Source organism: Orcinus orca, chromosome 5 (assembly GCF_937001465.1).
Source record: "Orcinus orca chromosome 5, mOrcOrc1.1, whole genome shotgun sequence".
NCBI classification, from domain to species: domain Eukaryota; kingdom Metazoa; phylum Chordata; class Mammalia; order Artiodactyla; family Delphinidae; genus Orcinus; species Orcinus orca.
Window position 1 is genome coordinate 114,403,532 of NC_064563.1, and position 14,511 is coordinate 114,418,042.

General features: G+C 39.7%; 1 protein-coding gene across 1 annotated transcript in view; it reads left to right on the forward strand.

The window, feature by feature from the left end:
* Positions 1–1,348: 1,348 nt before the first annotated feature.
* The window catches only part of GBE1 (1,4-alpha-glucan branching enzyme 1), a 293,919-nt gene continuing 280,756 nt past the window's right edge, over positions 1,349–14,511 (forward strand). Inside the window, exon 1 of the mRNA XM_004280432.4 lies at positions 1,349–1,725. Coding sequence (XP_004280480.1) covers positions 1,574–1,725 — 152 coding nt within the window. The 5' untranslated portion in view covers positions 1,349–1,573. The remainder of the gene's footprint in view (positions 1,726–14,511) is intronic.

A 14,511-nucleotide genomic window follows, 5' to 3' on the forward strand; every position in this document is an offset into this window, starting at 1 on the left:
CTTGTTAAAATTACAGAATATGAGGCACCACTCAGAACTGAAAGTCTGTTCTTTTAACAAGATCCCTAGGTGATTCATATGCACATTAAAGCTTGAGAAACACTAGAGAATGGATTGGAGGTGAAAAAGAGAAAGGGGAAGCCCTTAGATATGTTAGTCCAAATGAGAGAGGAAGGCTGCCTGCATTAAGAGTGACAGCAGAAAGGATGAGAAGACTGACTTAGGGTATGTCTTGGAGATACTTGGTTTAGGACTCTTAACCAGCTAAACACAGATTTCAATAGGCAGGATTTATGAGAAAAGTTTAGGATTGGAGATACAGGTCTGTGGGTCTATTGGGTATCCTGCTTCTGAGTTTCAACTGTTGTTTTATATTTACAAATGTTTGCATGTTGTCATCTTTATGGGAAATACGACATGCCTTTCTGAAGGTTTTCCAAGTCCTCCACTCTTTCACTTTGAGGCCCTCTGTTCCTAGATATCTTTCATCAAGTCCTTATTAACTCCTTCACAAAAAATGTTTTGAACATTTTAAAATTCAAGGTCCATGACTGATCAACACGTCCTTCTCCATAGCCCCTTGGACTGTCCACACCTCGAACTTAACTGGGACAGATATACTCCAAGCCTCTCCAGTTTCTAAGTACAAAGTAGCTTGGAAACTCCTGCGTTGCTGGGCCCAATTGTCTCGGTGCACAATTCTGTACTCTTAAAAAAGGATCTGTGAGCTAGAAACACGTCAGTTAATGGGAATGAAAGAATATAAGTTCCAAGTGGGGTAGACTACCTAGCGACCCCCATTCTTAGGCCTTATCACTTCGTTAGTAAGTGGTACAGCTGAATTCTAATGCTCTTCCCTGTATCGTTTGTCTCATTAAGAATAGTTTAATTGTTGAAACGTTTGTTTACAGCAATTATTTTAAAAGGCAAAAGGGCCTTTTTCTTTCTTTCTTTTTGAGGTTATGGGGAATGGTAAAAGTTTTCATAATTCCAATTCTCAGTCGTTGGTAACCCAGACAATAACACCAGAACACCAGACTATCTCTGGGACGATTACAGGATTCTCTCAGAACTTAGAGAAGCCCCTTCCAAGAAAACCATATATCCATTTGAAGGGCATGCCGCCAGTGAGACTTGTTCAAAGAAAGAAAAACTGGGGGGGTTGGGGAGTGGCACGGCGGTTCTCCGCAGCCAAGAATGGGGCAGGGTAAGAGTGGTCAAGGCTGAGCGAGGTCCGCTCAGGACCGCCTCCTGGGGTGTCCTGGGCACCGGGGCAGAGACGCAGGGGGAGGAAGGGGCAGGTCTCCGCGGCCTCCCACTGCGAGCCGCGTGAGTAGGCGGAGAGGCCTGGCGCCTCCTCCCCTCTCGGGACGTGCGTCCGGGGATCACTCCGGGTCCTGCTCCTCCCTGCCGGCGGGGGGAGAAGTGGGACAGGCGGCCGTCCTCTCCGGCTATAAAGGGACTGGCCCTCCTGCGGCTTGCCTAGGCTCGCCTGGGCGTTCTCCCGGCTAGAGCTCCCGCTCCCCCTCCACTCGACCCTCTCGGGCCTCGGCTACTCGGGCTGCGGCGGAAGATGGCGGCTCCGGCGGGTCACCCGGCTCGGGAGGCTCGGTCCGAATGCTCTGAGGAGGCGCTGGCCGCTGCCTTAGCGGACGTGCCCGAACTAGCCCGACTTCTAGAAATAGACCCGTACCTGAAGCCCTTCGCTCCGGACTTCCAGCGCAGGTACAGCCCCACCTTGGTACTGTCCCCCGACTCACCCCGCCCCACACCCCACTGCCCACCCCCACCTCCTCTACAGAACCCAGCAGCCCGCCTTCCAGCCGCGAGCTTGCGGCTGGGAACGCCTGTTGGCTCTCGGACGTGCGGGCCCCGCCCCTCGCCGGCTCCGCCCCTCGCCGGCTCCACTCCCGCCGTCCCCGCCCCCCACCTTGGTGGTAGCAACTTCCGGGCTTGGGCAACGACTTGAGTCCGGTAATTGGGTTGAATGGCTTCCGGAGTTGTGGGTTGACAACTCTTGCCGATGGACTAGAGGCAGAAGCGCTGAATAAACTTTCCTCATCCCTTTCCCCTCCCTTCGAATCGGCAGTTTTGCGCCACTGGGTGTGTGCTTTGGCTGCCAGCACCCGTTTCCTCAGGTGCTGGTGCGGAGTTAGGCAACTGCACTGCAGGTTTTCTGACCGTTCCACGGACCAGAGTGGTCCTGTGAATTAGCGGGTGCATAACACCTCGCCTGTGTAATTGCGTTTTTAAAGCCTTCTCGCTTATTTTATAGCAAATACTGTTATTTTATATAGGATTCTTTCAGGCAGCTTTTCTTTCCTTGTTAATATTCTCCCTCTCAGAGAAGATTAAGCTTATCTTGGTCTTTGTTTTTTACCCCTTGGGCCATCATTGACGAGTACTAACCCGTGTTTGGCATTGCCATCCTGAAGCTGGAGAAAGGCGAGGAAAGCCAGACTTCTGGAGGCCCACTTAGTATGCTTTACTTTTAGCTTGTCTCCTATCATGCTGAAGTTGCTAGGATAATAATTGCAGTAGTCAGCTGAACTTAAAAGGTATAATTTTTAAGACTAAAATAGTTGTTACGCTAGTTATAGTAGTTATATTTGTGAGATAAGCACATTGTGATTTAATGGTTTCTGCCCTTTTAGCAGAGCCACTTGAAAATTACCATGGCAACAGAATACCTAGTCACAGTTTCAAGTAATAGAAAACTTCTAGTAGTTACTTGGCAAGAAGCAGCATTGGGGGTAATGAAACATGGTTGATTTGGAGTTTGGGAAAATAAAAGTCTTAGGTTCATGACCTGGCATTGTCACTTATTACCTGTACTCAATTCAGCAACTGTTTATTAAGGGTCCTTTAGGAACAAAAAGTAAGGGACACAAAGTTGAATACAACACTTCATTCCAGAGCTTGTATATCCTAATGCATGGGTCCTCAAAGGAGTCACCTTGAGCTGTTGCTAAGTTAATCAGATGTTGGGCCTTTATGTAAGTCATTTGGGGAGCAGCCTTGTGAAATTGCCTTCAGTGTTTACAATATGTGCTTTCAAAGAAATTTAGTGTATAATCTTCATTGTTCAGGATTGGATTTGATTTAGAAATAGTAAAAAATTTTAGAGCAAAAGATGGTGATCCGACTTTTTTGATGACACTAATTTACTTGGATGCTTTGTAAAATGACACGTAAGACATTTCTAAAAGCAGAGTTGTGGAAGTGTTTTGTCTCCGTTTCTCCCCTCTCTGTTTTAAAAAAATGATTACAAGTAGACAAACCTCCCTTGTTAAGTGTTTCTTTCATGTAATTCACTTCAGCTCCGTTGGGATTGAAGCAGTTTTGATCCTCTTTCATGGTTTGTCAGAACTAATGAGAGGGACAAAGGCCAGAATAAAGAAGTGGGAGCACTCCAGTGTTCTTGATGAAAAGGCTGGTCCAGTGGGTCCTTGTGCCTCACTGTGATCTGGATTCTACTTCTGGCCTTGGTTCTGAGTAATTGCCATTTTCCAGCACACATGTTCCCTTTAGGCATATCAAATAGTAATTTGGCGTTTGGCAGCAGTAACTTTTACTGTTAGCATTTGAAGAATAAAAGAATTTCTCCTTCCTTAAGTGTGGTCCTGATTACTTTTCCTATTTTCCATTCATTTCTAATAACCCACTTAGGCAGTGTGTCTTTGGCCTAACACAAATATACAACCAGTCAAACGTAGATGCAAAGTATGCTTACTAAGGAGTGAAGAAAATTTAGGGTACAAATAGCAACAGTATAATGGTGATAGGGGAGGCGGTTTCTCATTGATGGACTGTCTTATTCTTTCCCAAACACTGTGTCTTCATTAGAAATTCCATTATGTACCTTTGTTCTTGTTTACCTTTTCTGTAACTGTAGGAATGTTGAATCAAGCGTGAGGGTTAGTGAATTACTCTGTGCCGTAAAATAAAAATTAGACATTAGCGTGGGTGACAGGCCCTGTGATGTCTCATTGATTACCTCCTAAGATAGGATTTTCCTCTTGGCTTTCCTGCTTTTTTCACCTGTTATTTGTGCTGCAATTAGTTGCTGTATCATAATTCCAACATCGTAGTGTTTTTAAAAAAACATTATTTGTCCCCATGCTACATGTCAGCATGAGTCAGGCTCTCCTCATGGCAGTCATTCAAGGATCTAGGCTGATGAAGTCATCATTTTGAAACATGCTTCTACAGTGGCAGGGGCAAGGAACAGAGAACATTTTGAACTAGGCACTATTTCTTACAGCTTTTGCCTAGCAATCAGCCACTTATGCTGATACACATATTGGCCAGTGTAAGTCAAATGTGACTTATCAACCACGTGGGTGGAAGAGAAAACTGACATTTGTGAACAGGAGGATGAACAACACAGTTACAGTAACACTTGTCTATACCCTCTGTTTATATAGTAACTTTTACATATGTTATAGTATTTAATTTAACCCTAATAACAAAACTACAAGGTAGGAAGGGTGGGTATTTTTGTTTTTCCTGTTTTACAGATGAAGAATCCGAGATTCGGTTGTGATGAGTTGTTCACATGGCTTGCTGCAGCTGGGATTAATCTTTCTTTAATAAAATTGTTTCAGCAAATTCACAAAAAATGACTTCTTGGTAATTTAGTGAATACCTCTTTCTTTCTCTTTACTTCTAGCATTGGACATTTTGGACCACTTATTAGATCCTTGAAGCCATGATGTGTACTCTTGCTTTTCTTCCATTATCTCTGGTGGTTTCTCCTCAGCCTCTTTCAGACCATTAGTATAAGAGATTCTCAGGGCTCTTCCCTAGGTTCCTTTATGTATTTCTGTTTTATACACATACTTTCCCTAAGTATTCTCATCCATCCTATGAATTCCATCTATGTACTGAGGCTGCCCACATCTATCTTCACCCTAAATCTCCCCTGGTCTTAGTCTCCTGGTCTTATTTATAAATATCTGCATTTTGATGTACTGTAAGTATAAAACTCAATGTGTATAAAACTGAACTTAGGGTTTTTCATCCCAAGCCTGATTGTCCTTTTATACCTTATCTCAGTGTGTGTTATCCTCCTCTACCAACTACTCAAGCCTAAAACTTAAGACTTATCCTTAATTACTCCTCTCCCCTTCTTTTTATCTCTAAGTCTAGTCAGTAGTAGCTCCTAACTACTTTTCAAGTATATGCCACACTGTATTCCTACTGCTCTTCTGCTACTCAAGTTGCTAGCATCTCTAGCCTGGTTTATAAAAACAGCCTCACAGTTCTCCCTTTTCAAATCTTCTCAACAATTCCATGGCTTTTAAGGTACAGTGTAGTCTCTTTCTTGTGACCTACAAAACTCTGTATTATCTGGTTCCTGTCTACCTTTTTAGCCTCATCTTTGGATCGTCCTTCTCACTCTGTACCACCTAATCAGAAGGGGGCTAAGTGTAAAGAGGTAGCTAGGATGTCTGGGGGCTATTCTATAAGGGGCACTAAAATATCACTAGAATAAATTGGAAACATGATACCTATTTTACACATGTAGTCCTTTCTTAAATATTGAAGATTTTCATTTTTTATTTTGTGTAGGCTTGTGAGAAGTAAGGAGTCTAGAAGGATCACTGAGTAAAAGGCAGGAGAGGTCAAGAACTAGAAACATTTTCTGATCTTTACCAGAAGAATGATGCTTTTGGCTTAGTAGAAATGAATTAAAAAGGGAACCCTATATTTAATTTTTATTAATAGAAAATAATTTTTCTCTACCCCATAAGATAGATCTTTACCAAATGTTTAAAGATCAATTTGAAGTGTGCCAGAATATTATCCAGTCTTGGATGCCACCTGTTTTGGTCTAGCCATGGGTCCAGCTATGGCTTTTGTACATGTTATTTCTTCTGCTTGATTCATACTTTGCTTCTGTCTTGTTAGTGCCTGTACATACTTCAGGACACAGCCTAGAGATATATTAAATGCCTTCCCTGACTTCTTTCCATCCTCACACCTTCTTTGCACCTCTTACCCACCACCTTGAAAACCTGTATTGTAAGGGTGATCATCAATAATCATGTAGTTGTCTTTCTGCTCTTTTGTATCTCCCACTAGGTTATTTGCTCCTAGGGGTAGGCACATTGTCTGTGTTGTTTGCTCACTGTTATATTCTCAGTCTGTAAAACTGTACCTGGCCTACAGGAAACGGTACAGTGTTTGAATGAATAGATGACTGAATGAATGTCTTTTGACTTTTGTTTTTCTCTTTTCTACACCAGTAAGTCTCAGGTAAGCTCACCTTAAGCTAAAAATGTTAGGAATACTAGGATGGACAGAAGGAGAAGAAGCAGTAGTTGTCAGGAGTTATGTGTGGCAGTCTCGGGTAGGGGAGTGTATGTTCAAGGAAAAAGCTAAAAATAACCAGAGAAAATAAAGAAATTTGTTATTAATTAGATATTTCCATATTCCACAGAGACTAAGGGTTTAATCACTGAAGGAATATTCAGTTTGAAGAGAGCCTCAGGTCAAATTGCATGCTCAAGAATAGGAAGACAGGTTTTTGTGAGCTCGAGTGTGTTAAGTATCACAATTACAGTGCACATCTCTATTTTGTTAGAAATGAAAATAGCTTTTACACTGGTATCTAATCAGAATTAGAATGTTTAGATTTCATGTAATAGCAACCACACCAAAAACTGATTCTCGTGGTGCAGAAATTTTATATTGTAGTTGAATGGTGCACTTTTCTCTCAGTGCCTGGCCAAGTTGTAGGCTCTGAAGAAAGTCAAATGTCAATGATTCTAGAAGGCAAAGAAGAATCCAAAAATTATAAGTCATACCTGGCCTGCTCTTCTGTACTAGTAGCAGATTCCTTTGCACCTTGCAGCTGAGGTCTGTACTAACTCCAGAGTCACTCCTGAATTCTTTACAGTGATGGGCAAGAGGCTGTGACCTCTTCTCATTTTCAAACTGCCTTAAAATGACTCCATGGAGCATTTGGTTTAGTTTAGGCTCTGGTGCCTGCTGCACCATCTCCTGAGAAATGACTGTGTGTGGTAACTTCTTAGGGGATTCAGTTCAGCTCCCACCAGGCTGGCCCTAGTTAGTCAGTGAGATGATAGCACAGACCCTGTGAAATGTGCTATTGTTTTAGATTGATAAGCATATCATGCTGCTGCTATTTAAAAGCATGTGTAAAACTTCAATTATACATTTATAGATATTAAAGGAAAATATGAAAGGGTTTTCAGTGGAGAGAATTGCTGCTCTCAGCTACCTTTCATTCTAAAGTAACTTTACTGTTTTACAGAAGAGTAGATTCTCTTCATGTAGTGATGTCCACTCATCAGTAGATACTCACTACTGTTTAGAATCCAGGTCTTTTTTTTTTTTTGTGCTCAAGATCCAAGAGCAGCCCCTGTTCTGTTTTGTGTTTAGGGTAGCAAGAACCTAGTACATCAACAGAAGGCAAAATTCCACATTAAACACACGTTGTTATACAATCTACATTCATTAATTTATTATACAATTGACATTAAGTTATGGTGACTTACCTGATCGATTTTTGATGTTTAAAAGATAATAGCTGAGATCCTAAGTTTAGCTTCTTCACATGTGAAATGGAAAAAAAAAATAAACATATGGCTGAGTGTCCATGTTGCAAAGCACAAGAGCAAGATGAAGCTTGAATTTTAGGTGTTGTAAATGCTAAACAGCTTCGAATTTGAGGGCAACTTAGTCAACCTCTGTGAACCTCAGTTTCTTTTTTTGAAAAATATGGATTGAACCCACCTTATAGGGGTTTCTTGAGGATGAGGAATATATGTAAAGATATCGCTTCTTTAATCCTGTATCCTGAAATCAACCATCAGATAAATAACCTGACCGGAAATTCCCCACAACTCTTCATTTTGCTGCTTAACAGCATCTTTACTTTAAGGGGTTCCTTCTCTTTCCTAGTAGTGCATTTGTGTGAATGAGGTGAGGAGGTGGTAATTTTAATCATAATCTAGTGGAGAAAGAAAAGAATATGTTTAAATTTTGATCTTTAATTTGGACAGGAAATGATAAGGCAGTTGCCAGTTTACTACAAGCTGAAGGCAAGATGAATTCTGGGACGTAATGAGCACAAAGCTCCCTTTATTGAGAGAGGTAAATGCTACCCTGCAGAAACGCCAAATCACTCTTCTCTTGATCTTCCGTTTCTGTCTTTTCTCTTCTTTCATCTGACTGCTAAGTGTTCATGTTCTTGGACATCAAACAGCTGCAGGGATTTTCTTCCTCCTGAACTCTGGATGCTTGGAGGAATGGTCATACCGAGTTTACTAATAGCAGGAATGACTTTGAAAACAAGAAGAAAAAATACATAATAGCAGCTTAGAAGTTTACAAATGAAAGAATTATCTAGTGGAATCTGAACTTATGGTCTATTAATAAGAAAAAAAATTTAAATCCCATGTCTTGCCTTGTCTTTTTTATCCTCTCTTTTTTTATTTGATGATTTCAGTTCTTTTCAGTATGTCTGAATTTGCAATGAGACACATAAAACAAAGGAATGGAATACTCATGTGTATTTTAGTAGATCCATTGAAGGATAAATTACAATTAAACAGTTTCTGGGTATGTGCTCTAGGTCTGTAATCTAAAATGTGATAATCAGGGCTTCCCTGGTGGCGCAGTGGTTGAGAGTCTGCCTGCCGATGCAGGGGACGCAGGTTCGTGCCCCGGTCCAGGAGGATCCCGCATGCCGCGGAGCGGCTGGGCCCGTGAGCCGTGGCCGCTGGGCCTGCGCGTCCGGAGCCTGTGCTCCGCAGCGGGAGAGGCAGCGACAGTGAGAGGCCCGCGTACAGCAAAAACAAAACAAAACAAAACAAAATCAGTTACGCGTTTAGGTGTACGTAACAGAAACCGAACATACCCTCAAAGAACGGAAAATCCCGCAAACTGTGAGTTATGGAAATAGAGGTTTGTATTTCTCACAAAGTGGGGGTAAGTGGTTTGGGCCTTAGCATTGACTCATCATTTATCTTTTGGTTCTACTATCCTTAACATATGGTCTTGATTCTAACGTTTAGAAGATGGCTGGGCATATCTAGGGCCCATATCTGTCTTCCTAGTAGGAGTACAAGCTAACTCACTATGTCCATTTTAGCCAAGCATAAATTAGTTTACTTGTAAACTCCATCTCATTCTTTCAGTTTACAAATTTTTCATCAGAGCTGTCCCATGGCATGGCCATCCTTAGCTGAAAGTGAGCCTGCATAATCAAGGCTTTCAATTGTACGCGTATCTTCCTGAGAAATGCCTTTTTGTCTCATCTGTCACAGTTTGCCTGGGCTCTTTCCTTTGCTCCAATGAGGCGACAATGTCTGGCTAAAGATAAAAAGTCCCAGTGATACCATGCTGTAGTTCCCCAATATCGTAGCTGTGTACAAATCTTTCAGAGCAGAATCCAGGCATTTCCACTTCTGAGAGAAGTCTTCAGCCACATCCCTCAGTATCACCAAACTCTGGGGCATGGCTTTCACTCTGCTCTACCTTGTATTTCTGGATTTCTGTATTTCTCTGGATTCTTTTCTTGGGACAAATACAGACACTTTTGCTTGCTCTAGTCCAAAATGAGCCTGTCTGGTTTCGCTTCAGGCCCCTGGCCCAACGATTTGGGGAGCACCTCTTATCTTTTTAATTTCATAGATATTTTACTCTTAAAAATAGGAAGTTTTGAGAGGAAATGAGTTTTTCAGTTACTACTAATCTTTTTCATGTTCTCTTGGGCTCATTCAAAAATGATCTGCTGGGCTTCCCTGGTGGCGCAGTGGTTGAGAGTCGGCCTGCCGATGCAGGGGATACGGGTTCGTGCCCCGGTCCGGGAAGATCCCACGTGCCACGGAGCGGATAGGCCCGTGAGCCATGGCCGCTGAGCCTGCGCGTCCGGAGCCTGTGCTCCACAACGGGAGAGGCCACAACAGTGAGAGCCCCGCGTACCGCAAAAGAAAAAAAAAAAAAAGATCTGCTTTATTTTTAAGTTATTTGGAGAATATTGTATTTGTGGGGTTAGAAAGAAGAAAAGAACTAAAATAAGGATGACAGTTGATGCTCAGTCTTTAAAACATGAATTGTCTTTTGTTACCTAACTACATGCAAGTTTATGGGCTTTCACATTATACTTTTTTATTCTTTTAAAAGATTAAGATGTGTAAGCTTTGTTCTTCAGAACATACCTGCTACAGACTTACCATATCAATATAAGATTTTTATCATCACAGAGGAGCCCAGTATTTCATCTTTGACAGTAGACCAAAGAACAATTTGTGGAAGAATGGGATTCCTCTTTTTTTCCTCTTTTGACTGTAAAGACAGCATAATGATTCCTCTTTGATGTCAGAATAGATCAATAATGTGTGTGGGGTCATATTAGTTTCTTTTTTTCCTAAGAGGTTATAGGTCTATTATCCATGACCTAAAATGATATTTTAGGCTACTGTTTGGAGGACATGAGTAACTAATGTGTGAGTTACCATTGCTTTTTCACTGTTCTACAATCTTTTCTCAAGAGGATTGGTGATTATTCCAGGATTCTAGAGATTCACAAAAAAATTCATATTCATCATTTCCAAGCATTTTTTCCCCCTCCAGTTCTCATTTTTCAGCATTAACAATCTCTCATATTTTTGTTTGCTTATTTGTGCATTTTTTTGTTTCCATGTGGGAGTCTTCCATCCCCTTGACCATTTCAGTTGGCAGTGCTCTTTTGGTTGTGCAAGTTGTGCTTGCTAGTGAAGCACAGCAGCGTAGTGAAGCGAATGGATCTCTTTTTGTTCAGTTCCCTAAAATGCCTTTTACTGAAAACTATCTGCTATCCATGCGGTATTAGGGAAACCTCTACTCACAAATTCAACACATAAGCAGGAAATACAGAGAAACAAGAGTGTTATCAAAACTGAAGTTTGGTTGTAGCAGATTTAAGGTACCTTTAGAGGACATTAAAAAATATAGTGAATTTAGAGAATTGCAAATTGTGTTAGACTAGATTTAAAAAATTATTTTGAAATAATTATAAACTACAGGAAGTTGCAAAAATAGTACAGAGAAGGCCCCTGTACTATTAGCCAAGCTTGCCCCAGTGGTAATATCTTGCTTAACTGTAGGGCAGTTTCAAAACCAGGAAATTGACATTGATACACTCTGCAGACCTTATTCAGTTTTCAACAGTCTTTCCTTGCACTTCTTTGCAGTTTTATCACAAGTATATATTAATGTAACTGCCACTACAGTGAAGATACAGAACCATTCCATCACCACAAAGGAATTCTGAATTCCTTTATACTTATACTATTCCCACTCCCTCTATCCCTAAACTCTGGGAATTACTGATCTGTTTTACATTTCTATAATATTTTTTCATTTTTTGAATGTTATATAAATTAAATCAGCGAATATGTAATCTTTGAAGATTGGCTTTTAAAAAAAATTTATTGGGGTATAGTTGATTTACAATGTTGTGTTAGTTTCAGGTGTACAGCAAAGTGAATCTGTTATACATATACATATATCCACTCTGTTTTAGATTCTTCCCCATATAGGCCATTGCAGAGTACTGAGTTCCATGTGCTATACAGTAGGTCCTTACTAGTTACCTATTTTATACATAGTAGTGTGTTTGTGTCAATCCCAATCTCCCAATTTATCCCTCTCCCCCTTACCACACACAACCTGCCCCCCCCAACCCAGTAACCATAAGTTTATTTTCTACATCTGTCACTCTATTGCTGTTTTGTAGATAAGTTCATGTGTACCCTTTTTTAAGATTCCACATACAAGTGATATCATATGATATTTGTCTTTCTCTTTCTGACTTCACTTAGTATGATAATCTCTAGGTCCATCCATGTTGCTGCAAATGGCATTATTTCGTTCTTTTTTATGGCTGAGTAATATTCCACTGTATATATGTACCACATGTTCTTTATCCATTCCTTTGTTGATGGACATTTAGGTTGCTTCCATGTCCTGGCTATTGTAAATAGTGCTGCAGTGAACATTGGGGTGCATGTATCTTTTCAAATTATGGTTTTCTCTGGTTATATGCCCAGGAGTGGGATTGCTGGATCATATAGTAGCTCTATTTTTAGTTTTTTAAGGAATCTGCATACTGTTCTCCATAATGGCTGTACCAGTTTACATTCCCGCCAACAGTATAGGAGGGTTCCCTTTTCTCTACACCCTCTCCAGCATGGATTGGCTTTTTTTTTTTTTTTCACTCAGTATATGCCTTTGAGATCTATTCAAATTGCATATATCAATAGTTCATTCCTTTTTGTTACTGAATACTATTCCATTGAATGGATGTGCCACAGTTTATCCATTCACCTGTTGAAGGACATTTGGATTGTTTCCAGTTTTTGGCTATTAACAATATTGCAGTGAAGCTATGTTTATTATATATAGGTGTTATTTCTTTGGGAGAAGCTCCTAGAAGTGTAATTTTGGGGTCCTATGACAAATGTGTGTTTAGTTTTGTATGAAATTGCTAAACAGTTTTTCATGGTATCTGTACCATTTTGCATTCCCAAATGTATGAGGGATCTATCTTATCTGCATCCTTCCCAGCATTTGGTAATACATTTCTTAAAGTGTTAGCTGTTATAGTAAGTGTGTAGTGATAAGCCAATGTGGTTTTAATTTGCATTTTTCTTATAGCTAATTATGTTGAAAGTCTTTTACAGTGTTATTTGACATCTTTATATCCTCTTTGGTGAAATGTTCAGTTCATGTCTTTTGTCCATTTTCTAACTGGATTGATTTTTCTTTTTTTTACCTTTGAGTTTTGAGATTTCTTTACATACTCTAGATACAAGTCCTTTGTCAGATATATTTTGAAATTAATTAATTAATTTTATTTTATTTTGTCTTTTTTAGCCGTGTTGGGTCTTTGTTGCTGCGTGTAGGCTTTTCTCTGGTTGCGGCGAGCGGGGGCTACTCTTCGTTGTGGTGTGCAGGTTTCTCATTGTGGTGGCTTCTCTTGTTGTGGAGCGCAGGCTCTAGGCATGCAGGTTTCAGTAGTTGTGGCACACGGGCTCAGTAACTGTGGCTCACGGGCTCTAGAGCTCAGGCTCAGTAGTTGTGGTGCATGGGCTTAGTTGCTCTGGAGCATGTGGGATCTTCCTGGAGCAGGGCTGAACCTGTGTCCCCTTCATTGGCAGGTGGATTCTTAACCACTGCAGCACCAGGGAAGCCCCACTCTGTCAGATATTTGTTTTGCAAATATTTTATCCTAGTCTGTAGCTTGCCTTTTCATCTTCTTAACAGGGTCTTTCATAGAACAAATGTTTTAAATTTTGATGAAATTTATTGATTTTTTTTGGTGTATGGTTTATACTTTTGTTGTCATGTATAAGAGCTCTTTGTCTAGCTCTAGGATCTGAAGATTTCCTCTAATGTTTTCTCCTCGAAGTTTTATTGTTTTACATTTTACATATACGTCTATCATCCATTTTGAGTTAATTTTTGCTTAAGGTTTAAGTTGAAGGGTTTTTTTTATTGTCTAAGGATATTTGATTTTTTTTTAAAGATCATAAACTATGACAGACTTATATTGGGGAGCCACCTGATCAAAATAAAAAATAAGCCTTTAGTCAGGTCTCACTGAAATATATGAACAATGACAATTTTTATGTATACTATAGATTATTGAAAGCAGTGGGAACTAATTAACCTGTCAGTTTTCTTATTTCTAAGATCTTATTTTAACTTTTGGTTATTATCATAAAGCAGCCTCTCAAACTTCAGGAAGCTGGAGAAAAATATTTGTGAAAGATACAATAACTTATTTTCAAGTAGTTACTTAAGAGTTTTTCTGGTTTGTAATTTATATATTTTTATCATGTTATAGCATTATTTTATTGATTTGTATTCTAAACATATATAGATATTAATCTATACAGATTGAATTTGTAACTTTAATTTGACTTTCCAAGGTTTTCCTTATTTCATGTCTTCTACTTAGAACCTACTCATTTGTTAGTATCATATATTCTTCAGTTCTACATTATTAAAAATATTGCTTTGAAAAATAATATTTTATTCATTCAGTGTGTCTGTTTACTTGACTTAAATGACAGGTAAATCTCCAAAAACTTTTCATGTTATACTCTCATTTGTAGAAGTGAGTTTGTTAAATCTTAACAAAGGTAATGCTAATATTTCCCAAGATTAGTTGCTTTTTATCTAACTGAAATTAGCCTTTGGTTTTATTTCAGTCTTAATATTTACTTTGATGTTTGTCAGGATTCATTGTGCTATTAATAATTAGAAATCCGAGCATATCAATTTCCAAACAAGTGGTTAGATGTTATGAGATGAAAGTTGTTAGTACATGTATTTGGCAAAATTTGGAAAATTTACCCACTTTAAACAGAAAAGTAAAGTGGAACTTTTGAGGACTTGTTCATTCTTCAGTGATTACTAGCTATGATGGGTCTGAGGTACTAAACATCCAAAAGAGACTTCTGACAACTCTACTGATAATAAATCATCATC